Genomic DNA, 27,708 nt, shown 5'->3' with positions numbered 1-27,708 from the left:
TTTCACCCAACCAAACAAATAAAGAGTTAAATAACTAAACTTTTCGTTACGTAAATTAATATTGAAATTCAGTTGATTTATACATCCAAATTAAAAAGAAAGAAATAAATGTCAATTTAAGTTGCAACTAGAATTTGTATGAATCAATCAATCTCAATAAATAAAAGAATAAACGAAAGGACTATTATTATACTTAAAGAACTCAGATTCAAACACAATGTTTGCAATATTGTTTAACTATTTATTGTTAAATGATTAAAAATCTTTGAACAACTACTATAGTATATTTATCACATATTAATAAAAAAAAGTTTCAACCAGAATTTATTGAAAAAGAAATCTTGGTGCATATAATTTATAAGAACTCCTAGGATGATGAATTAGACGGCGTTGATGAAATAAAGCAAAAACTGATTCAATGTGTCAATGGGGCCAGGCAAACACCAATGGACACAATCATTTACAGTGGTATTCTTCTTCATGAATTTCCCATAATGACTTGGATGTCCATCTGGTCTCAGCCACATGATTTCAGTACTGTTTATCACTTCAAATATTAACCCTCTTTTCTTCCCCTTTTCCTTAGCTTTCCTCAGTTCCTCCACTTGAATCAAGTAAAACTCCATGTTAACATCTTCCAACTTGCTTTCATTGCTTCTGAAAGGCCTTGTTCTACCACAGTTCCCTCCTTTATCCCATTCTCCGTTCTCGTAATGCGCCGCTGAAAACGTCCGCAAGAAGATGGCGCCGGTGTAATTATTACGGCTTATGAGGGTTTCGAAGGCGGTTCGGAAGGCTGTTCTGTATGCATGGTACTTGGAAATGCTTGTGATGTTGTTTTGGTTACAGTTGTAGCATCCGATAAGTCGACTGTTCTGGTAGAATAGCATCGGACGGAAGAACCATTGTCCGGCCGATACGATTACGTAATCGAATTTCTCTATCTTGTTCGACCATTCTTCGTCGGGTTGGTCGAGGTAAAGGGTAAAGATGCCATTGCTGGAATTGTTATTAATGTCTGCAGCCCTGGATTTAACTAAAAACGGCGACCAAAGTGCTGATAAGGTGAAGTTGTAATCAGCATAGAACCAAAGCTTGGAATTGTGAGATTTATCCTCTGGATATGCTTCCTGTAAGATATACATCAAAATTTGTTATTCGTAAAGCAACAAACAGATCGCAATAAACGTAGCGCAACCGAAAATACGGAAATTTACATGAGCTAATAGGCAGAGCAATGATTCCATTTGGTTTCTTGCTACTGAATCCCCAACAAAGGCCATTGATTTGCCTCTCGCAACCTCTAAGAACTGAGCTGCGTCAAACCGAGGCAACTCGCACTCATCTGGTTTCCATCTCCATTTCATGAACTCCGTGTCTGGTCTACCAAACTTCATGCAGTTGTGCTGGTCAACGATCAGCCGACAAGTTTCGTTACTGTAATAAGGACCTTGTGGATAAGGCACCCATTTCCCCTTGAAGACATCACAGGTTTTGTCTGAAATTCTGGGGATACTGGGAATCGGTAAATGTGAACGGGAACTCTTAAGAAAGCTTAAAGTGATTGAGCTGATGACAATCAGTGAAAGGGTGAAGACGAACACTTTAGTGGAAACTGTTTTTTCCAGAGTTTTTTCCATTGGGAAACTGAAATGAGCTGGAAATTCAAAATGAAAGAATCTCAATGTTTTTTTCTTTGTTTTACTCCCTTTTGTTTCTTGTCAAAACAACCTCACATGATTGAAGTTTGTATTGTAATAGTTAACAAGTTTGAAGGACCAATTTTCGCTCTATATTATTTGTACTTCTTTATTGTAAGAACTTAAAGGAGAAGCACAAATGTAATAGACTGGCTCAAGAATATAATCTTGAAAAAAACTATAAATTATGTAAATTTTACGGTAAAGACTATAATATGCTGATTTATCAATTTTCCCTACTACTAAAAGCTACAATATGATTTTATGTATAAAGCACTATTTTTTTCGAGTATAAAAGTTATAAAATAGTCATCCAGTTATTTATATGTTCAAAACTCATTCATTTTCGTTAAAAGATTGACGGCTGTTTGATCTGTATGTTAACATACTCACTGAGATATGATAAAATCTGATCTCAAAACTGTTTGAGCTGTATTTTATTGGAATGAGTCCATCTTTATATTATGTTGTTGAGCCAATGCTTGAATTTTTTTATTAGCCAATGCTTGAATATAGTTTCATAGAAGAGGTTTATTTTTATTTTAATTATACTCGTAATTATTTAATTATAGAAATTTTAATATGATTCAATTTTTTTTTAATTTTATCATTTAGATCATCTAACTATTTAAATGATATTAATCAAATTATTTACCGACTTGACAAAAGAGCAGACGTGATGGTTTATAAAATTTATATAATTATATATTTAATCCCTATTACATGCCTATTATATCTATTTAATCTTAATTTTATATTTTTAAACTAAATTTAATATTTTTTTCACATTTATAATTCAATGACTACATATATAGTTATATTAAAAATTTAAAATTATATTAAAAAATTATTTAGGGAACCCAAAATCACAAGCACAACTCAAAGCACAAGATAAATCATAATTCAAATATTAATTTTTTGTCTTCTATAAGAATAATTTCTCATTCACCCATAATCCATTTTAATAATATTAGCGCTATAACTTAAATTATACATTTTTAAAATATACAATCTAATAAAAAGTAACTAAAATATAAATGAGTCATATATTTTAGTTTTAGTAAAATAAACTAAAATTATTAATTAAATTTAAAAACTCAATTTAATGATAATATGATATTATAATAATAAAAAAAATATAAAATTATTAAATTTAATTTAAAAATATAAAAAAATTTAAATATATATATATATTTTTTAAATCTTTCATTTAAAGTATACTAGTTATAAATTAATTATTAAATTTATTTTGTGATTTATTTGTTTCTATGCTACCTAAATAACACAAGATAAAGTTTTCATTTGATCACTTCTATTTTCCTTTTAAAGTGAGATTTGGTTAAGTGATTAGGGCACGCCTCATTTTCTTCAAATTTTAGATTTGATCCTTTCAAAACAATTTTGTTCAAGGATCTCACGTGTTTTGTATTAATTTCGATTAATTTTACGGTCATTGTTAATTTTATACATTTCACGAAAAGTTTCGAATTTGAATAATTACATTTGCAATGTGTATTTGTGTTTATCATTAATTAATTAAAAAATTATGAATATATATTGATTTATAATCACTCACACTGATTATAAAAGATAAAATTTTTAATTAAGCTATGGTGCTTATAAAGTAGTATATATTCTAAATACTATTAATCATTTCACAATGAACGCTCAATCACCCATGCTGTAATCACTAGGACTCGAGCTCAGGACCTTTAGGAATAACAATCATTTCTTTAATCACTTAGGTAATTTGGTTGGTGCTATAAGATATTTTTTTTTAAAATTAGCATAGGTTACTCAAGTTATATGCGTGCACGTAATATTTGTTTTAGGGAAGGGTTACTTAGTATAGTTAGGAAAAAATTTTGTTTGTTAACCAAGATTCAATTATTACACAGAGTCATCCGATTCAAAGGGCCTTTTAATTTAATTGTTACTTTTAAAATTCAATACTTAAATAATATTTTTTCTTGATAAAAAGTCACTAGTTTTATTAAAAATAGAAAATATCCAGAATCACAATAAAAATTTACAAGCATAATCGTAAACATAAATTAAATTATAATTAGAACATTTTCCTATAACCATTGATACAAAAATTAGGACCTAGATTACACAAGGAAAAAAAGATTAAAAAATCTAACCGATGCTCAAACAAAATAAAGATATGAACAAATCTGATTGCATCGACAAACGAGTCACAAAAGGGGATGAAGTTACTGAAGACCACCGACAAATTGCAAATTAGAGTCAAGCAACGTGAGAAAATTATTCACAAATGCAAAATGTGTATCCAAATCAATTCGAGGGTCCAAAGCAGGGAAGATTAGCATGATAACAAATAAGCGTCATCTTGATCAGTTGTGGCGATGTCAAATCCAACATTGATAAAAAAGATAAACGAAAACAACGGTAAAAAAACCGTAAGCTACCAAACGATAGAGAAAAATGTGTCACAAAGGTAAAGATAAACGTGTCATAAAGGCAGAGAATTTGTCACAAAGACGTAAGTATTCTTATTATAAAACTAAAAAGAAAAAAGACAACCAGCGGGTGGCGACTAGCATCAAAATCGGTATTGCCGCCGATTAAACAAAATTAAAAAAAGTTGGATTAATTAATAAAATTGACACAAATTGTAAAGAAAAATAAAAGGGGGAGAGAAAGGAGGAATACTTAAATAATATTAGTTTTAAACTACTTTTAAAATTGATATTATTTTAGCAAAGATACATGATGTTTTTTTTAATAGAAGCCACTAGTATTATTAAAAAGTGAAAATATTCAAAATTACAATAAGAATTTATAACTATCATCGTAAACTAAATACATAATTTGGACTTTTTTTTTATAAAATTAAAACTAGTCACTTTAATCATATAAGGACCATATATGAAAAATGTTAAAACCCCAACCAAGAGACTTGAACAAAAATAAATACGAACCACCGAGAATTGCAAATCAAAGCCGAGCATCATGAGAAACTACCCACAAAAACAAAATCACACATTCAAATTCAATTCAAAAGTCCATAGTAGGGAAGATCAACAAGATTTTAAATAAGCGTCATCTTGATCAGTCGTGGCGTAGTCAAATCCAACCCTGAGAAACATAAATAAAAGAACGGACAAACGGTCGAGAAAAAAAACTGAAAAATGTGCCACAAAAGTAGATATAAACGTGCCACAAAGACATATATAAACGTGTAACACATGCAGAGATAAACGTGCAACACAAGCAGAATTATTCTTATTAAAAAAAGAGAAAAGAGAACCGACGGTTAACAACCAACATTAAAATCGGTATCGCCGTCGGCTAAAGAAAATCGAAGAAGAAAAAATTGATCTGATCTATGAAAAACAATACAAACTCAAAGGGAAAAAAGAAAAGGAAAAAAAAAGAGAAAACAAAGGAGAGAGAAGCTAAGATACGTGATTAAAAACGGTTTTTCCCCTTTTAATATAAATTAAATTTAATTAATTCTTGTAAGATATCTTGATTAATTCAGCATTTCATGTTGGGGATATTGATGGAATCATCTTTATTTAGTTTATTAATAGATAAAAACAATGGAGGGCCATACTTCTTTTTATCTCAAAAAATAATTTAAGATGAATAGAATACCAACACAACATTACATCATATTATTTATCATTTTTAGACAATTATATCAATTACCATTTGATGATGAGACCCCTTAACCCACCAAGCTTTTCCAAAGCCTTGGAAATTATATATATAAATTTATGCTTGACCAAACCCATATTATCTATTAATATTATTTTCCATGATTTGTAGACTGCTTATAGTAGTTTTATATCAAAATTCATTCTTGAATAACTCATAGTAATTTTATATTATTAGTTAATATTCTTTTCTCGTTATTTATATAGTTCCATATTATATATAGGTAACATCTATTGATAAAATATAAAAATTTAAAATTATACTATTTTTTTACATAGTAAAACTAGTGAAAATGAATTATTAAGATTGATAATAGAAACTAAGAATAGTTCTATAAAAAATAAAACTAATTATCTTTAAATTAAAATTTTTAATTTCAATCATTAAACTTAGTTAATCTAACCATCTAAAAAAGCATATAATTTTTTAAATTTTATATATAACATAATTTAGTAGGCCATGGTCTTCATATATGACCAAAATCTCTTTTGGCTTTTTGTTCTTTAATAATTGAATTTTCTTTAATCATAAAAAGAGTAAGAAAACTTTCTATAAAGTTCACAAATTGAATTGAACCAGAAATAATAAAATCAATTTTTTTAAAATTAAAATATAAATAACGAAATCCGAATATTAGAAATAAATATAACATTTGTAAATACAAGTGGAAAGAAGAAATAAATGATCTCATTAAGATTTATGCTAATTTGGTGGATATTTTTATTCAAATTTATTTCAAAATTACATAAATTACCAATAAATAATTATAAGATTACAATTTACAAAAGCAGCACTAATCATACTTTAATGTGCGTGGCTTGTAATTTTACCAGATTATAAGTTGGAAACTCAAAGTGTTGGTCAAATTTGAGAAACATCTAAGTTTCAATTTACTACTACTAAAGAATTCAAGTTCAAATTTACTACCATAAAAATAAATTCAGGTTGACAAGTGGCTATGATCAACATCAAATATTGGCAAGTTGATTCAAGTTGGTGACAAGTAACCAACTTTTGTACATGGGAAAAGTCATCTTAGATTCACAAACTATTAGGTTATATCTAAGTTGGTTTCTAGAAATCAAATATAAATAGGCCTATGCACTTTCATTTGAAATCATCACAAAAATTATTTCTTCCATTTGTTGTTCTTCATTCTCCCAATTTGTAATACTTTGAGAATTCTAAAGAATTCCATTCGTTGTAATATTTTGTTGATAGTGAAGTTATCATTCGTTGGTGGTCTTGAGGAGTACGATATTTTGTAGAACCTTATATATTTGGTATATTCTCTCCATTATTATTCTTTATTGGGTTTTTTTATTGTGTTTCTATATTTAATAGTTTGACAGGTTTGTTCGTTGTGCAATTTCAGTAGTTTTGATCTTGACATTTCATATCAGTTTTCAAACTATGTTCACGTGGAAAATAACTCGATTTTCCCAACAATTGATAACATAGCTTCGGTTGAGTTATCTCAGTGGTCCCGTTGTTGAAAATATCAAGTTCGTGATGTTGAATATTGTTTGCTAGCATTGGAATGACAAAATACGGATTAGTTGAGTCATTAAGCTCTTCACCTATACCGATAAGAAGGGTGATGTCAAATGCAAACTTCTCCGTAGAGCTGTTTAATAGATTTGATCATTTCGACATATGACAAGGCGAGGTGATAGACATTTTATTTTAACAAGGTTTAGACATCGTCATTGATAAAGAAAAAACCCTTCGAGATAGAGGAGAAAGAACATAGAATAATCAATCGTTTGGCGTGCAACACGATTTGATATTGTCTTTCTAGTGAGCAAAAGTATGGCTATAAGAACACGACTTTTGCAAGTAGGTTGCAAAAAGCATTCGAGGAAAAATTCTTAAAGAAAAACTCTTAGAATTGTTTCCACTTGAAGAAATGATTATTCAAATTTTATTATCAACTAGACACTAGTATGAATAAACCTGTCATTGCCTTCAATGAGCTAGTGACAAATTTATTGGGTATGAATGCAACCTTCAAAAATGAAGATTTAGATTTAATGTTGTTGTCATTTCTTCTAAATGAATTTGAGCATCTTGAGACAATATTACTTCATGGTAAGGATAAAGTTACCGCTTAAAGATGTAACTGCTGCTTTATACAGTTATGAGCTCAAGAAGAAAACTCAGAAGGAGAACAAGTATGAAGCAACGAGCGCCATAGTGGTAAGAGGTCGCTCAAAAAGTCAAAAGCAAAAAAGAAGCATAAGATCAAAGTCGAAGTCCAAACTAGAAAAAAATGAATGTACCTTTTGTCATGGAAAAGACCATTGGAAGAAAGATTACCCAAAGCTGAAGAAAAAAGGGAAAGCTACTCCAGATGCATGTGTTACAGAACATGATACCAACGACTCTGACATATCATTGGTTGTTTCATCATCAACATTTTATTCAGATGAGTAGATATTAGATTCAAGTTGTACTTATCATATGTCCCCTAATCGGGAGTGTTTCTCTAATTTAGTGGAAATAAATGCAATAGTTATTTATATGGACAATGATAATGCTTGTAAAACTATTGAAATAGGTTCAATTCAATTGAAGAATAAAGATAAATCAACTAGAGTTCTAACTGGTTTTTTTATATATACCTAGTTTGAAGAAATATCTCATCTCGTTAGGAGCCTTGGAATCTAAAGGCTCAGTTTTCACTATGAGAGATTGAGTTTTGAAAGTCACATCTAGCTTACTTGTGATGATGAAGAACATTAAGAAGGATAACTTGTATTAATATTAATGTAGTACAATTATTGGAGTAATTGCAGTTGTTTTTGGTGGCGACAATTATTGGAGTAATTGCAGTCATTTTTTGCGAGTATTTCTCTCTAGCATGTCCTAATTGCAGTCGTTAGAGGTATGGTTTTGAAAACTTGCTATATATTATGATTCCTTACATGTATTTAGATCCACAACTTATTTTCATGCAAATGAATCAAAGTTTGATCCGAGAGTAAAGAAGGAAGAAGATTATATATAGCAGAGATGTTATCGACGATGAATCTGCCAAAGTAAAGAAGGTAACAAATGGAGCTATTCAAACAAGTAGTAGTTTACAACAGGTGGAACGTACTCCAAAACAAGTGGAGTTTTAGCAGGTGATGAGCCTGGAAATTGATGAAACTGATTCTTCAACTCTGATAGAAGAATTAAAAGATGAAGAGGTTCAAAATCAAGAACCATTGGAGACACCAGAATCACTTGTAGTTACAAAGCCAAGGAGATAAATTCGTAGACCTTCAATTTGCTAATATGGTTGTCTATGCTCTTTTAGTTATTGATGATGATATCCCTATCACTTATGAAGAAGCAATACAAAGCTTGAAAAGTGACAAGTGAAAAAGTACCATGGATGAAGAAATGCAATCTCTCAAAAATAAACAATACTTAGAATCCGACACAATTACTGGAAGGTAAAAGAGCAATTGGATGCAAGTGACTATTTGTAAATAAAGATAGATCTCCTAGCAAGAAAGATGTTATCTAGAAGGCAAGGTTAGTAGCTAAAGGCTACGCTCAAAATAAAGGAATCGACTATAATGAAATATTTTCCCCTGTTGTAAAACATTTCTTGTTGACTTTAGAAGTATGGTTGAATTTGGAGCTAGCTTAACTTGATATAAAGACAACTTTCTTGCACGATGATTTGGAAGAAGAGATCATTATGACTCGGCCAGGATGATACAAAGATGGTAGTTGTGAGAAATAGGTTTGTAAGTTGAACAAATCACTATAGGGATTGAAGTACAAGCGATTTGATTGCTTTATGAGGAGGCAAAAGTACTCCGAAAGCAAATACGATTATTGCGTGTCTTTGCAGAAGTTACAATATGAATCTTTTATTTATTTTCTCTTGTATGTTGACGATATGTTGATCGCTTCGAAGAGTCAAAATGATATAGACAAATCAAAGACTCAATTAAATTAAGGGTTTTAGAAAGAAGATTTAAGTGAGGCCAAGAAGATTCTTGCTATGGAGATAAGTAGAAAAAGACATCAATGCAAGCTTTGTTTGACTCAAAAGTTTTGTTTGAAACAGTTAAATTAAGGGTTTAAGATAGAAGATTTAAGTGAGGCCATGTAGATTTCTTGTATGGAGATAAGTAGAGAAAGACAGAAAGGCAAGCTTTGTTTGATTCAAAAGTTTTTTTTTTGAAATTAAAGGTTCGGTTGAACTTTGTAAATTTGATGTGTTCTCTCTATTGTTTTTTTATTGGGTTTTTCTATTGTGTTTCAATATTCAATAATTTGACATGTTTATTCGCTATACAATTTCAGTAGTTTTGATATGGACAATTTATATCAATTTTTAAACTACATTCATGTGAGAAATAACTCAGTTTCTCCAACAAAACAAAAAGTTCAAAACAAATTATAACATAAAAGGCAAAAGATTAAAATAATATCAGTATTGGGTCGAATGGCCGTTTGCTATAATTAAATATCAAATCCTTTAAAATAAATTGTGTATCATTCAATAAATTCACAAAAATAAAGATTAAAATGATTGGTTTACGTCAAATATCGATATCTCTTATGATTTTACCAAATTTGAAGTCCAAAACTAAGCCGTAGTGAAACTGAAAGTTGTGTATTTCCATCGTTTGAAGTTATCATGGGTTGTATTGGACACATTTATTGGATAAGTCATATTTGATGTAAATGGTGAAGACTAGTTCGGCAAGAATATATTGGACATTGGATAAGGAATATAATTTTGAGTGGTGTAAACCTTATCCCTTTATCCGGTAAGTGTTGCGAGAGAGAGAATAATTTTCTAGTAGGCCATGGTCTTCGTATATGACCAAAAGATCTTTCGGTTTTTTCTTCTTTAATAATTGAATTTTCATTCATCATAATAAGTAAGAAAACTTTCTATTAAGTATTAATAATACAGTAATCAATTACAAACAAATAATTACATGAAACGTAAAAGAAATTTAGAATTTTTTTTCTGTCCAAATAACTTAGAATGTTTATTTGAATCTCATTCTTTGTCATCTAAATAAAACCACTCTCAATCAGGCCAGGTAAGCACCAAAGCACCCAATCATTGTACAATATCACATTTTTATGAGCCCAATATCCATATCGGCTAGGATGGTCGTCTGGTCTTAACAACGATGCTTAGTTGTATCCATTAATTGATGTATCTTTTAAGAGTAGACGTTTAATTGAGTCGAATAAAAAAGTTTCATGTTATTTAAGTTGATGAATTTTATTTTATAACTCAAATTTTATTTAAAGTTGTTTTGAGTAAAGTCGAGTAAACATAAACACAAATTAAATATGCACCGACCTTTGCCTCACTATCGAACCTTTTCTATAATAATCTTCTCAATCCCACCCTTTTTCCTTCCCTTTTGAGTATCTTGGATCACTAGATTTATCGTGGTATGACAACGTCATTTAATAACATAAAATATTCAAAATATATGTTAGTATCGTACTAAAATAATCTAAACTTAATAATATAAAAGTCTATAGAAATAAAATCGATACTTAATCGATATAAAACTAAATCATAAATCTATAATAATTTTAACTTCCCAAAATCTTCCTTTGATTCCATAAATATTTATTTTCATCATCCTTCCTTCAACCTTTGCAAATTTCACAATTAAACCACTAAGCATGAATTCCCTTTTAGAATTCATATCAAGCTTTCCATTTATTTTATAATGATCATTCACCGTTATGATCATTTCACATAATTTACTAAAATTTCCAGCATGGTAATTTTCTTAACAAAATAATACCATTACTTTTAAAACTCACAATTGAATCCCAACTTTTGAGACTATTTGAATTCCATCACTAAATTTACCCAAATTTGCACATTGATCCTAAATTACCTTAAAATTCCAGCATTCCATCATTAAAATTCAACATTGAATACTCCAATTTACACATTTATGCATCAATGTCCCTCAATTCTCAAAACTTACAAAATAACCCTTTTTCTATCTCAAGGTTCCAAATAAATCTCCAAATCACATAGAACACATTTATTATCAATTCTAGATCATAGGAAAATTTTTAACATTTTTCCTCAATTTTTTACCTTTATGGCCGAAAATCATAAAGTATCTAGGGTAAACTTTCCATTCAATTTCAAGCATCAAGTGCATGTTATTCCAATCATCACAACATCAAATTGAATAAAAAATCAACCAACCTCAATAAACCCTAACCATGACCTAACATGATTTAAGCTTCTAAACTTGATTTTAATCATCACTCATGCTTTATAATTATTCAACAATTTCAATAACATAAAAATCTTCCATCAAATCTTCAAAATCATACATGTTCTTCAACCACCCAATTCATGAATCTCAACATCTAAGCATGATTTCCATGTAATTTTTATACCAAATGATAGAGTATTTCAAGAGGATTAATTCTCTATCTAATAGCTTAACCCAAAAATCAATCGAATAAGCTTAAAAATCAAACTAAAAAGCTCTCCTTGCCTTTAATGGAGGCCACGACTAGAAGAATAAGAACAAGCTGAAATTTTCACGATTTTCGAAAATTATCACTTAGTATATTTGTCTTTAATCTAATATAATTTAATATAAAATTCAATTTATGAGAAATCCCAAAATTACCATTAATGAATAATGATAATTACCATTTTCCATTGATATATCTTCAACTAAAATATCCCATATTCAAAGATGAACAAACTTAAAGTCTATTTTCTATTTTTTCATGAAATTGTTGAAAATAACAATTTTGTCACTTAATTTTCCCAATTTCATCTAAATAAAGAAAATTAACTTCAATTCCACTGATTCATGCTAAATTTCATTGTTATAAAATATGAAAATAATATTTCCAAAGTTTATCTAACATCCATCAAATTTTCATAAAATTTTGGTTCGATCATATTATCTGATTTCTTATAAGACTTTATTGACTTGTAGCTTTTATTATAAACCCTGAATCAAAATTCTAATTCCCACAAAAATTATTATTTTGAGACAAACTGTTCATTTACAGGCCAAAATTTATAACTTTTAAAATTTACATATTTGGTCCCTAAACTTTGTAAAATGTATACTTTGATTACTAAACTTTCAAAACTTACACTTATACCAAAAATTTGGGGTATTACATAATAGAATAATCCACTAACTGGATGGTCACTCTTTTTTCCTTCAAAGGCTCGTTATGATCATTTTATAAACAGAAAGCAGCATAACATTTATTGAAGCTCCTAAATCACACATTACACGTTTAATTAAAGCATTACCTATTTTACAAGGTATGGAGAACATACCTTGATCTTTCACTTTTGGTGGAATTTTTTGGGTCAAGTCCGCAAAAACATTTTCTCCCAGATTTACCTTTTCGTGACTGATCAACCTCCTCTTTGTAGTACAAAGTTCCTTAAAAATTGGGCATACCTCAGGATGTGTCGGATTACTTCAAGGAGATGTATGTTAACTTGTACCTTTTGAAACACTTCTATAATTTCTTTTTCTTCAAATATTTTTTCACACCTTATCAATCTTGAAGGAAAGGGTGGCACGACTTCATGGGTAAGAGAAAAAGAAGTGATAAGGAGTGGTGGCGGATTAATGAATGTTGCTCTTGTTGAATAATCAAACCTAGAAAGCTCTAGACTCGATGAAGAACAAAGAGGGATGAATAGTAGAAGGTGGCTCCCTTATGAAGGTGAACGGTAAAGATGATGATTGTGAGGATGGATTTGTGGAAAATAGATGGATAAGTGTCCTATCCAACCTCCTAGTCGCAATGAAAAGGCAAACTCGATAATATGGCTCTAAGTGTCTTATCGAACCCTCCTAGTCGCAATGAAAAGGAAAACTCGATAATAAGGCTCTAATCAACCCTCCTAGTCGCGATAAAAGGCAAATTGGAGTGTGAAGATTAATCTCTCACAAGAACTTGAAAGAACTCCTTGAGAAGAAGTTTCAAAGGCACAAGGCAATCAACGCTTGCAAAAATGAACTCTAATTGTATTATTAATCAAAGAAATATGTTCTACAAAGTTGAATGAAGCCTCATTTATAGAGGGGATGAGTTCTAAAGGTCCTAAATAACTAATGAATAAAATAATAACAAACTAAACAAGTCTTAACTCTAATTCCTAACAAAATAATAATAAACCAAATAAGATCAGGATCCCATTCAAAAAGGCGTTTCAAGTCTGTTGTTGTTCTGGTCTTCTTTTCCAAGGCTTGGACGAGTGGATCATTTGGAAGAGTTATTACTTCTTCCTTTGATGTGAGCCTTGTGATGCATGTATCAAGGAGTAGGGTCGATTTCTTTGGGACAATAAGAAGGAGGAATAGGGGATGAAGATGTACCTTGAATATCATAATGTCGCATTTCATTCCCTTTTTTTTGGATTTACGGCATTCTCCTCTAGGTCTTTAGGTGCAGTAACGATTCCACTTTGGAGGGTGATTGTAACACACCCAACCCGTTATCCGACCCGGATACTAGTTCGAGGTGTCACATTACCTTTTTAAAACACATTTCTTACAAAATCAGAACATTTGCACTTATATTAAGAAAATATGATAATATACATATATTAATGCAAGTTTATCAAAATACTCAGAGCATAAACAAATTAACCCTTTAGTTACATGCCAACATCCATTTACATAACAAAATGACATATTGTTTAAGTTGCTTCTGATCTGATAGTTGCAGGAGTAATGCTGTCCACCTGCTTAACCTCGATCGTCTACTTTATCGGATCCTACGTGTGAAACACTCACACGCTAAGTCATCGACATAGTGATGCAATATAATAATAATAATAAAATATAAAGGAATTGCCAAAATGAGATGAGTTGCAATGATAATATGTATGTAAACATTGCAGTAACCATAACCATGTTTCTTACCCATATACTTATCTAATTCACATTCATAAGTTCACATTATTAAGTTCATTATCCCATGGTACCATATTGAGAACCTAAGGTATGTGAGTATTGTGAGGTTGTGTACTATGCTGTCACCACAGTTCGTATAATTGCACCGAAGTACCATGTAGAATTGCACCGGAGTGCCGCGTAGAATTGCACCGGAGTGCCGCGTAGAATTTCACCGTAGTGCCATATAATAATGTCTATAAGGACCACATATCATTCCTTAAGAATCATATACATAAACTAGGGATCAAGTATGTGTCTCACAAGACTTCACACATGTTCCAAAGAATATATATATATCCTGAAGGACCGTGTAGACCCTCTACCCTTGGCATGCCAACTATACCTATAGTTCTCATCTACATAACATGGGCTTTCACAATTCACATAATTTGTATCACGTAGACATATTATTTTCATACCTTTATCACATAGACATATCATTCCCATACCTTTATCACATAACTCATATAACTTTTTCTTACATATTCATGTCACATAATGCATATGATATGAATTCATGTCATGTATCATAATATGAAATGCGATCATGTATCAAAAATATTGAATCTAGACTTATTACAAGTCTAGAACTGAATATAATACATATTCATGCTATGCATATGCACTCACCTAGATTTCTTTGTATTTCCCTCGAACATTCTTACTTGTCGATTGTTCCAGAACTCGTTTAGGCTCGATATCTATATAGTAATTCATTGATACTTATATGTATACTAATTAGTATATTCTAAACTATCATTTCTTAGGATAAAACAAAAGCCATTTTTATCTTTTAATGGAGGTATTCATCGATGTACTACACCATGTATCGATGCATAAATCCTATTCGATGTTTGTATTTAATGGGGTGCATCGATGCACTCCTTATGCATCGATGCATCGATGACATTCGATGTTTGTATTTTAAAAGAGTGCATCGGTACACCTTGAACAATTTCTGGGATTTATCCTTGATGCATCGGTGCACATTACCCAGAATTGTCATTTTAGCACGAAAATCTCTTCTTAGTCTACTTAACACTTTATATTTCCCCTCTTTTTATATCCTTAACTTGCATACTCTTACTTAAACTAATTATTATCCATTCCATACTTTTAAAACTAGAAATCCAATTCTCTATGTAGAGTTTAAGAATCTAACCCAAATTCCAACATGTTCTAATTTGAATTCTAACACTTCATACTTCTTAGTTAGTTTTATGACAAGCCAAATCTCACTTATAATTCTTATTATGAGCTCTAATCCAAGATTTCACTTTTATACTTCCTTTCTTTGATTCTTCATATACTCCTCATCTTATGGTTTTAAGATAATCTAAGCTTTCCTTAAGCTTAGTTATTATCTAAGGATCAATAAGAAATCTTAAATTCATCAAGAATTTGATCAATAAGAAAACTTACATTTAGCTTTGTCTTCACGGCAGAGAGAAGAAGAATGAAGAAGAAAGAAATATCCAGAACATTGTTTCTCTCATTAGCTTTCCACGTGGTTTATTAAATATCCTTAAGAAACATTTAATTATTTTCCTTGTCAAAAGACTCATTTACCCCTTTAGTTCCCCATGCTTTGCTAATTGATCCTACACCAAATATTTCAATCAATTCCTTCAACTTTCAATTTATCAACTTTGATCACTAAATTTTAAAATTTCACAATTTAATCACTAACCCGGTAGGGAGGATGTTACAAATCTACCTCCCTTAAGAAAATTCGTCCTCGAATTTTCATTGTACGAACAGATGGGGATACTGAAGTCGCATATCTTCTTCACGTTCCCACGTGGCTTCTTCTACCTTGTGATTTCTCCAAAGAACCTTGACCAACGGAACTATTTTACTCCTTAACTGTTTGACTTCATAAGCCAATATTCTCACTGGTTTTTCTTCATATGTCAGATCCGATTGGACTTCTACTTGTTCTGGTGCAACGATGTGAGAGGGATCGGACCTATATCTTCGTAACATGGACACATGGAAGACGTTATGGATCTTCTCCATTTCCGGTGGCAAGGATAACTGATATGCCACGGGTCCTATCCTCTTAACAACTTCATATGACCTAATGAATCTAGGACTTAACTTTCATTTCCGACCAAAACATAATACTTTCTTCCAGGGAGATACTTTAAGGAAAACTTTATCTCCAACCTCGAACTTAATCTCTTTTCTTTTAAGATCAGAATAGGACTTTTGCCGATCAGAGGCCACTTTGAGGTTATGTTGAATTTCTTGAACTTTCTTTTCTACATCTTGAATTAAATCCGGACCAAGAACACTTTGATCTTTGAGTTCATATCAATTTAATGGAGTATGACATTTCCTCCTATATAATGCCTCATATGGTGCCATCTTTATACTGGACTGATAACTATTGTTGTAAGTGAATTCTGCCAGTGGTAAATACTTTTCCCATGATCCTTTGAATTCTATTACGCATGCTCTCAACATATCTTCCAAGATCTGAATAGTTCTCTCTGATTGCCTATTAGTCTGAGGATGAAAAGACGTACTAAAGTTTAAACGAGTTCCAACGCTCCATGCAAAGATTTCCAGAATCTCAAAGTGAATCGAGGGTCTCGATCAGAGACTATGGAAACATGCACTCCATGCAATCTAATAATTTCTCTAATATACAGCTCCGCGTACTTTTCCATAGAGAAATATATTCTAACCGAAAGGAAATGCGCTGACTTAGTCAATCAATCAACAATTACCCATATTGATTCTCTTTTGTTCGGAGTCAAGGGTAACCCCGAAACAAAATCCATCGTAACATTTTCCCATTTCCATTGAGGAATGTAAAGCGGTTGCAATAATCCTACGGAACTTGATGCTCAGCTTTGACTTGTTGACATATCAAACACTTAGACACATATTCAGTGATGTTTCATTTCATCCCTGACCACCAAAATCGATCCTTCAAATCCATATACATCTTGGTTCCACCCGGGTACATCATTAATGGACTGCAATGAGCCTATGTTAATATTTCTTTCTTCAAATCCTCATTGTCGAGTATCATAAATCTTCCTTTGTAATACAAATTTCCATCTGACTTAACCTCAAAGTCTTTAATCTCTTTGCTCTTCACTTGCTCAATTCTTTTCAAACATGTTCTATCTTTACTTTGCAATTCTCCTATTCGTTTCAACCATGCTGGTTTAAGTTTTAAATCTGCACATAAACCACCGTCTCTAGTTAAAGATAATCTTGCATCCATAGCTCGTAAGGCTGCAAACGTCTTTCTACTCAAAGCATCTGCTACCACGTTAGCCTTTCCGGGATAATAGTCAATTATCACATCATAATCTTTTAAGAACTCTACCCATCTACGTTGCCTCAAATTCAACTCTTTTTGAGTCATCAGGTACTTCAGACTTTTATGGTCTATATACAAGTAATATCTTCCTCCATACAGATAATAACGCCAAATCTTGAGAGTGAATACCACGGAAACCATTTATAAATCATGGGTGGGGTAATTCTTTTCATGTGGTTTCAACTGTCTCGATGCATACGCTACCACCTTCCCTTCTTGCATAAGCACATAACCCAAACCATTATGAGATGCGCCACTGAATACTACAAAATTATTGCCAGATTCTGGTTGAACCAATATAGGAGCTTCTGTCAAAATTTTCTTTAAAGTTTCAAAGCTATCTTGACATTCAGGAGTCCAAACAAACGGTACGTTCTTTCTCATTAACTTCGTTAAGGGCAGCACTATCATCGAAAAATTCTTAACGAATCTTCGGTAATAACCAGCAAGTCCAAGGAAACTCCGAACTTTAGATACATTCTTTGGAACTTCCCAGTCCATTATAGCTTTTATTTTTTGAGGGTCCACCCAAATCCCATCAACAAAAATCACATGCCCTAAGAAAATTACTTTCCTTAGCCAGAATTCGCATTTAGACAGTTTGGCATAAAGCTTCTTATCTCTAAGAATTTGCAAAACTATTTGCAAATGTGCGCTATGCTCTTCCATGGACTTCGAGTAAACCAGTATATCATCAATAAAGACAACAACAAACTGGTCCAAATAGGGCTGAAAAATCCTGTTCATGAGATCCATAAAAGTAGCAGGTGCATTCGTTACTCCGAATGGCATTACGATGAATTCATAATGACCATATCTCGTTCTGAAAGCCATCTTCGGAATATATTTCTCCTGAATCTTCAATTGGTGATAACCCGAACGTATATTGATCTTCAAAAATACCGAAGCTCCTTTTAGCTGATCAAACAAGTCATCAATGCGTGGAAGGGGATACTTATTCTTGATGGTCACCTTATCAAGCTGTCGATAATCAATGCAGAGACGCATTGATCCATCATTCTTCTTAACAAATAACACTGGAGATCCCCAAGGTGACACACTTGGTCGAATAAATCCCTTTTCTAACAACTCTAGCAATTGATTCTTTAACTCTTGCAATTCTTTCGAAGTCATCCGATAAGGTGCCATTGCAATTGGAGCGATTCCTGGCATTACTTCAATTTGGAATTCTACCTCTCTATCTGGAGGTAATCCTGGCAACTCAGTAGGAAAAACATCAGGGAATTCTTGAAATATTGGAATCTCCTCTAGCCATTTCTCTTTAGCTCTTAAATCTATCACATTTGCAAGAAATCCTTGACATCCTTGTAGTAACAGCTTTTTAGCTGACATTACTGACATTACATTTGCTAAAGGATTAAACTTTTCACTACTCACACTTATCTCTGTTTCTCCTGGACTTTTCAAGGTTACCTTTTTCGATCTGCAATTAACATCTCCATAGTAACGGAACAATCAATCCATTCCCAGTATCACTTCAAACTCGTCAAAGGGTAATTCCATCAGATTAGCAGGGAATTCAATTCCTTGAACCTTTATAGGGCACCCCTTACAGACTTTGTTCACCCGAGCACTATGGCCTAAAGGATTTGTTACTATAATCTCATTACTCGTAACTTCTAAGGGAATCCTCAATTTCTTTACTAACTTACTTGTAATGTAAGAATAATTAGAACCCGGATCAATCAGTGCCAATACTAATTTATCAAACAGCTGAAAAGTACCTGCTATAATATCCAGATCATCACGGTCTTCACTTGTCTTTAAATTGTACACCCGTGCGGTTGACCGAACTTCAGGTTGAGCAGAGGATTCTGACTGGCTGCTTCCTCTACCTCTTCCTCATCCTCTCTGTGAGGCAGAGCCAATTCTCTCAGATGAAGCAGGTTTACCAACCAATAACGGGAAATCTCGAATAAAATGTTCAACATCTCCGCATCGAAAACAAGCTCCAGAATCCATTCAACATAACCGAGAATGATCCTTCCCACAATGCTGACACTGTCTCACTTGACTCTGAGTGGATCTCTCAGCACCAGATCCCACTGATTGTGTCTGTCTAGGCCTCACTTGACTTGCTCCTCTAGCTGAGGATGCAACTGATTCGGATCTAGTTTACGATCGAAAGCCTGAGTCTCTTCCTCTTTTTGGTGGTACTGAGCTGGAAGAAGCACATGTCCTCTTTGATGTCTGAACTCTTGAGTCCCCAAATCTCTCATTATGAGCCCTTTTAAGAGCTTTTGCGTGATTAATCACCTCATGAAATGAGGATAAATTCAATACTATCATCATCCCTTTCAATCTAGGGCGTAAGCCCTCCACAAACCATTCACAAGCATCATTTTCAGTAGGCACAAGCTCGGTTGCGAAACGACTTTGCTTGTTGAACTCGCATTCATACTCATATACAGAACGATTCATCTGTTTCAAATTCAAAAACTCCTGCTTCATCTGTCGAATAAATTGATCTCCAATGTACTTTTTTTTAAATTCATCTAAGAACAAAGGCCAAGTCAACTGGTCACTGGGCATCCTCATGGTGACGTTCGTCCACCATATTCTCGCCTGACCCCTCAGCAACGAGACAACTCCATCTAACTTCTCTACTTCAGAGCAGTGGAGATCATCCAACATGATTTTCAAATCATTTAACCAAAGATCCGCCGCAACCGGACCTTTCTCGGCTTCTCCCTTAAATTTGGGAGCTCCTAAACCTCTCAACTCTTTTGCTACATTCATTCTTTAAGTTGGTGGAGCAGGAGGTTGAAGACGCGTCAGAATAACGTCTAACGTTCTGAAGAACGTATCCTGATCTTGCACATACACTCCTTGAGATGCATATTCTTCACCTTACCTGGCCAGGGCAGGTGAATTACTTCTTTCAGCAGGCCTATCTTCTCCCGCTTTACTTCGGGAGCTACTATGTCCGGACATCTAATAAAATAAACACATTGTTCTATTAGCAAAACAACATACTCATACTATACCAGATCAGAAGTTCTCACTATTTGTTGGCATGTATCCCATTTAAAGACTCTTTAGACTCTGGTTTATACCTAGAATCGGTTAAACCATGGCTCTGATACCATTAAATGTAACACACCCAACCCGTTATCCGACCCGGATACTAGTCCGAGGTGTCACATTACCTTTTTAAAACACCTTTCTTACAAAATCACAACATTTGCACTTATATTAAGAAAATATGATAATATATATATATTAATACAAGTTTATCAAAATACTCAGAGCATACACAACTTAACCCTTTATTTACATGCCAACATCCATTTACATAACAAAATGACCTACTGTTTAAGTTGCTTCTGATCTGATAGTTGCAGGAGTAATGTTGTCCAGTTGCTTAACCTCGATCGTCTACTTTATCAGATCCTGCATGTGAAACACTCACACGCTAAGTCATCGACTTAGTGAGGCAACATAATAATAACAATAAAATATAAAAGAATTGCCAATATGAGATGAGTTGCAATGATAATATGTATGTAAACATTACAGTAACCATAACCATGTTTCTTACCCATATACTTATCTAATTCACATTATTAAGTTCATTAGCCCATGGTATCATATTGAGAACCTAAGGTATGTGAGTATTGTGAGGTTGTGCACTATGTTGTCACCACAGCTCGTATAATTGCACCGAAGTGCCATGTAGAATTGCACCGGAGTGCCGCGTAGAATTACACCGTAGTGCCATATAATAATGTCCATAAAGACCACATATATTTCCTTAAGAATCATATACATATACTAGGGATCAAGTATGTGTCTCACAAGACTTCACACATGTTCCAAAGAATATATATATATATCCCGAAGGACCGCATAGACCCTCTACCCTTGGCATGCCAACTATACCTATAGTTCTCATCTACATAACATGGGCTTTCACAATTCACATAATTTGTATCACGTAGACATATTATTTTCATACCTTTATCACATAGACATATCATTCCCATACCTTTATCACATAACTCATATAACTTTTTCTTACATATTCATGTCACATAATGCATATGATATGAATTCATGTCATGTATCATAATATGAAATGCGATCATGTATCAAAATATTGAATCTAGACTTATCACAAGTCTAGAACTGAATAGAATACATATTCATGCTATGCATATGCACTCACCTAGATTTCTTTGTCTTTCCCTCGATCAATACTATTTGTCGATTGTTCCAGAACTCGTTTAGGCTCGATATCTACATAGTAATTCATTGATACTTATCAGTATACTAATTAGTATATTCTAAACTATCATTTCTTAGGCTAAAAGAAAAGCCATTTTTATCTTTTAATGGAGGTATGCATCGATGCACTACACCATGCATCGATGCATAAATCCTATTCGATGTTTGTATTTAATAGGGTGCATCGATGCACTCCTTATGCATCGATGGCATTCGATGTTTGTATTTTAAAAGAGTACATCGATGCACTTCTTGTGCATCGGTACACTTTGAACAATTTATGGGATTTATCCTTGATGCATCGGTGCACAATAATTGTGCATCGATGCACATTACCCAGAATTGTCATTTTAGCACGAAAATCTCTTCTTAGTCTACTTAACACTTTATATTTCCCCTCTTTTTATATCCTTAACTTGCATACTCTTACTTAAACTAATTATTATCCATTCCATACTTTTAAAACTTAGAAATCCAATTCTCCATGTAAAGTTTAAGAATCTAACCCAAATTCCAACATGTTCTAATTTGAATTCTAACATTTCATACTTCTTAGTTAGCTTTATGACAAGTCAAATCCCACTTCTAATTCTTATTATGAGCTCTAATCCAAGATTTCACTTTTTTACTTCCTTTTTTTGATTCTTCATATACTTCTCATCTTATGGTTTTAAGATAATCTAAGCTTTCCTTAAGCTTAGTTATTATCTAAGGATCAATAAGAAACCTTAAATTCATCAAGAATTTGATCAATAAGAAAACTTACCTTTAGCTTTGTCTTCACGACAGAGAGAAGAAGAAAGAAGAAGAAAGAAATATCCAGAACCTTGTTTCTCTCATTAGCTTTCCACATGGTTTATTAAATATCCTTAAGAAACATTTAATTATTTTCCTTGTCAAAAGACTCATTTTCCCCTTTAGTTCCCCATGCTTTGCTAATTGATCCTATACAAAATATTTCAATCAATTCCTTCAACTTTCAATTTATCAACTTTGATCACTAAATTTTAAAATTTCACAATTTAATCCTAACCCGGTATGGAGGATGTTACAGTGATAACACTAACATTCTCTCTCGAATTTAAATCCGTTTGAGAAGGTAGTCTACCCCGCGACTCTAATCTCCCCACGATTTGAGCCAGTTGGCTCACTTGCTTATCTAACTCATGAAAATATGTTTTAGTTCGGCTTTGAAATTTCTCTTGGAAAGTAACCAGTTTTTCCTGAGACGCAACCAGTTTCTCTTGGGAAATCGCCAACTTGTCCATCATCGCTTCTAATGATGTCTTTTGTGTTTGTTGTTGTGGAGGTGGCCTTGGTTGAAATGTCAGCTTTGGGTTCTACACATAACTGAAATTAGGATGGTCTCTCCATCTCGAGTTGTATGTGTTTCCATACAGATTGTGCAATTTTTTGGGAGGTCTTAAAAAGTTCCCTATAGAGTTGACTTCTGATTTACCTCCTTCTTGCAACATTGGGCAGCAGTCTGTCAGATGATCCGACATCGTGCATATCCCACAAGCTCTTATTACTTCAGATTTCCTTACAACAAGTGAATTATCTACTTTAGTTAATTTATCTAATTTATTTTCAATGGAAAAGGTATTTATCTTATGAACTTGTCAGCTGGGTTCACTTAAAAACTGTTGCGCATTAGCTGCTATTGTTGAAATTAATTCCCTCGCTGTTGTTGGAGTCATGTTTATAAGAGCTCCTCTAATAGCAACATCGATCATATTTATTTTCATGGAAGAAGGCATTCGTAAAAATATTGAAGAAACATTTTCTCGATTAATCCATGTTTTGGAAAACTTGCGCAAAACTTCTTGAAGCGCTCCCATTAGTCATTAAGATTTTCTTCGTGCTTTTGTCGGATTAAAAGGATACTCCTTCATAACTTACTTACTTTGGCTACTAGGAAGTACATGTTAAGAAAAATTTGACTTGTGTCAGCCCATGAATTAACTGAATTTGGAGGTAAGTAAAATAGTCATTCCTTAGTCGAATTGGCCAACTAAAAAGGGAAAACTTTGAGTTTTATTTGATCTTTAGTAACTCCCTGTGGTTTCATGCTAGAGCAAACCATTTGGAATTCCGTCAAGTGTTTGTACAGATTTTCATTGGGAAGACCGCGAAAAGTGAGAAGAAGATGAATAAGTCTTGTCTTCAATTAGAACAGAGTTTTGCCTTGAGAAAAGGCTATGCATAATGGCGTGGAGTGGAAGGAGCTACTGCTAGCTCCCAGATTATTTGTTCTTCTACCATCAAGATCTGATCTTCATAATTTATCTCGATATATACATCAACTTCAGAATTTATCTATAGATCTAGATATGTTTCTGAACTCTGCCCTTGTTCTTCTTGTCTTTTTCTTTTCTCTTGAAGCATTTGTGTGCGGATTCCTTGGGCTTATGCTTCGATCTCTGGGTTAAAATCTAATAATTTTTTCGGCTGGGTTCACTTAAAAACTGTTGCGCATTAGCTGCCATTGTCAAAATTAATTCCCTCGCTGTTGTTGGAGTCATTTTTATAAGAGCTCCTCTGATAGCAGCATCGATCATATTTATTTTCATGGGAGAAGACATTCGTAAAAATATTGAAGAAGCACTTTCTCGGTTAATCCGTGTTGTGGAAAACTTGCGCAAAACTTCTTGAAGCACTCCTAGTAGTCATAAAGATTTTCTTCATGCTTTTGTCGGATTAAGAGGATGCTCCTTCATAACTTACTTGCTTTGGCTACTGGGAAGTACATGTCAAGAAAAATTTGACTTGTTTCAACCCATGAATTAACTGAATTTGGAGGTAAGTAAAATAGTCATTCCTTAGTCGAATTGGCCAAGTAAAAAGGGAAAGCTCTGAGTTTTATTTGATCTTTAGTAACTCCCTGTGGTTTCATTCTAGAGCAAACCATTTGGAATTCCGTCAAGTGTTTGTGCAGATTTTCATTGGGAAGACCGCGAAAAGTGAGAAGAAGATGAATAAGTCTTGTCTTCAATTAGAACATAGTTTTGCCTTGAGGAAAGGCTATGCATAATGGCGTGGAGTGGTAGGAGCTACTGTTAGCTCCCGAATTATTTGTTCTTCTTCCATCAAGATCTGATCTTCGTAATTTATCGCGGTATATACATCAACTTCAGAATTTATCTCTAGATCTAGATATGTTTCTGAACTCTTCCCTTATTCTTTTTATCTTTTTCTTTTCTCTTGAAGCATTTGTGTGTGGATTCCTCGGGCTTGTGCTTCGATCTTTGGGTTAAAATCTACTAATTCTTTCGGGTTATTATTGGTCATAAATTAAAAACAAAAGAAATAAATCAGTAACTCGGTGTTAGTCCTTGCAAAGATGCCAATTTGACACACGTCGTTTTTCGCATCAAAATAATTTATTTCTTCTCAGATAATATTTAAAGGAAATTAAACGTAGTAAAAGAGAAGTAAATGTCGATCACACAGAGACTAATGAAACTCCCTAATTTATGCTTGATTGAATCTCTGAGTTAGGAAGTGGATTGAGTAATTTTTTAGTGATAATGGGGGTTTGTTGATGAAGAGAGTAAATAAAATAAAAACAAGAAAGTAGGAAGATTTAAAAGTAAATAAGATTAAGAGGAATATTTAAAGGAAATAAATTCAATATAGCAAATTCAGCCTTGGGCTATCGCTCTGACTTAGTTTCCTCATATCATCGAAAGTGGTTTTCTACTTTAGGATTCACGTCGGTTACTTGTCTACAACTATCAATCCTTGTGACTATGCTTTGTATACCGAATACCCATGTGAAACCTTTGATTCCGACTTTGGAAATTAATCTAATCAACATCAATTGTTGTATACCAATAACCATTTAAGTTTGTAAAAGATCAAATTAGATTATGTTGTTTCAATAATAACATATTCCGATCTCAATTCCATTTTAGCAATCAATTTACTAAGTGTGTTCCCCAGGAAGTCGAATGCGTATTCAATAAGCTGATCCTTTATCCCACACGTTTAATCGCAATAACATCCTTACCAACGTCAATCTTTGGTTTAGAAATCATTTTGATTTTTGAAAATAAACGCAAGAAATTGAGAGAGATTTCCGAAGTTATTCAAGTACTTTTCAATTCTCACGTTGAAATTGAGTCATTGCTTTAGCCCTTGGCTTAAAAGAAAATTAGCTAAGCATGAAAAAAGTCATACTTGCCCTTTTTTCAAAATAAAACTTTAAAAGAAAACAAAGTAAAAACTAAAAGAGAAATTTATAAAAGATAAAAAATAAAAAAGAAAGAAGAGTCGATTTGATAATTCGATCAATTGAATGATGAATGAATTAGGCTTACCCCAATAGAGTATTTATAGCATTCTAAAAACCCTAAAAATATGTTGAAAATACAAAAGATAATTATTTAAATTTAAAATCCTAAAAAGATCATTCATAAACTTGAATTTAAAATGCTTGAGTTGTCCATCAATCTTCTATAATTGTTGATTATACGCTGCTAACTTGACCTTCTAGAAGCTACTAACTTACTGCCACGTCAGTATTTCATGCCCACTATTCCAGAGTACACTTTCCATAAGTCATTTCCCTACACAAAAATTGTGATTCCCCAAATTACGGGTTAGGAGTTTCGAGTTTATACGAATGGGCTTTAAAATAATTTTCCTCTAGTATATGAAGCTTTGGACCCAAGTAGATTTGATTTGGGCTTAGGATGAGCCCAACAATCTTAAAAGGGATCATTTTAATCATGCATCAAATAAAGGAGGACTAGGGAAGTAATTAACCTATTTTTTGAAATAAAGGGTGAATCTCATTTATTTGGGTTGATATCACGTCTGCACCAAGCTCCTTTTTTTCATCCCTTTGTTGTCTTCATCCTCTCCTCTTCTTCATCTTCTTCCTCTCCAAGGCAAGTTAAATGTCCAAGCTTTTTCGTTTTACAAGCTTGAATCAGAATTTCCAAGGTAAGATTTTTAATCTACACTTCCTAAGCTTTAAGTCGAACCCTCATTTGCAAGGTTTGGATGTCTTAGGCAAAAACATGTTTTAGAGTGGTTTAAGGAACCTTGTGTTTCAGTCCAGTTTTGAGAGATATTTGGGTTGTAAGAATTATTTCTAGTGTTTCTTTAAGTTTAGAATGAGTTAAAAACTCATTTTCATGACTTTGATTAGTTAAAAAGCAAAGAGAGAGCTCAAAGGCTAAAGGCAAGGAAAAACTAACTCTTGGGTGATTCTAGACGTTTTTCTGTAGCTTGGACTAAAGGTAACATGATTCTAACTTGTCCATACCATATGTAGTTCATTAGTGCATAAATGGTGTGTTTTGTTCATGTAAGCATGTTAGGGTGATTTCATGGCAAGATTCGTATTTGTGTTTTATGCATGAAAGATGGTATATTTTGACCTCTAAGACATCAAATAAGACTTTAAAAACGTTTGTTGGTGTTAAGGGAGTCAATGGGTGTGTTTTGGGCATGATTTCATGCTCAAAATAAAGCACCCAGGTTCGTCTATATCAGTATTGGAAGAACAATACCGATATTGTTCTTCGTGTAAGATAAAAATCAGGCATGATATAAGGGCAGTATCGATACCCCTTCAAGGAGTATCGATACTTTATGTTCAGTATCGATACTCATGGGAGCATCGATACCCAGGGTAAAGTATTGATACTTCCATTGGAGTATTGATGCCCAAGTATTTTCTAAAACATCAAAGCCAATTTTGGTATCGCTACTCAGACGAGTATCGATACCCAAGAGGTGAGTATCGATAACGCTGGCCCAGTATCGA

The 27,708-nt window shown here is 32.8% G+C and overlaps 1 protein-coding gene and 1 long non-coding RNA gene across 2 annotated transcripts; one reads left to right on the top strand and one right to left on the bottom strand.

The window, feature by feature from the left end:
• Nucleotides 1-301: 301 nt before the first annotated feature.
• On the bottom strand, nt 302-1,753 carry LOC120166770 (protein trichome birefringence-like 19). Its single transcript, XM_039175978.1, has 2 exons — nt 1,218-1,753; nt 302-1,130 (listed from the first exon to the last, which is right to left on the bottom strand). Exons 1-2 carry the CDS (start codon nt 1,638-1,640, stop codon nt 381-383), a joined length of 1,173 nt encoding a protein of 390 aa, XP_039031909.1. The 5' UTR covers nt 1,641-1,753; the 3' UTR covers nt 302-380.
• Nucleotides 391-22,053, top strand: LOC120166771. Its single transcript, XR_005519960.1, has 3 exons — nt 391-465; nt 18,446-18,456; nt 22,043-22,053. It is a non-coding gene; the product is annotated as an uncharacterized LOC120166771 (long non-coding RNA).
• The last annotated feature ends 5,655 nt before the right edge of the window (nt 22,054-27,708 follow it).

The sequence above is a fragment of the Hibiscus syriacus genome, unplaced genomic scaffold (assembly GCF_006381635.1).
Source record: "Hibiscus syriacus cultivar Baekdansim isolate YM2019G1 unplaced genomic scaffold, ASM638163v2 tig00111644_pilon, whole genome shotgun sequence".
NCBI classification, from domain to species: domain Eukaryota; kingdom Viridiplantae; phylum Streptophyta; class Magnoliopsida; order Malvales; family Malvaceae; genus Hibiscus; species Hibiscus syriacus.
The sequence above is the reverse complement of the archived record's forward strand: the minus strand, read 5'-3'. Positions and strand labels throughout refer to the sequence as shown.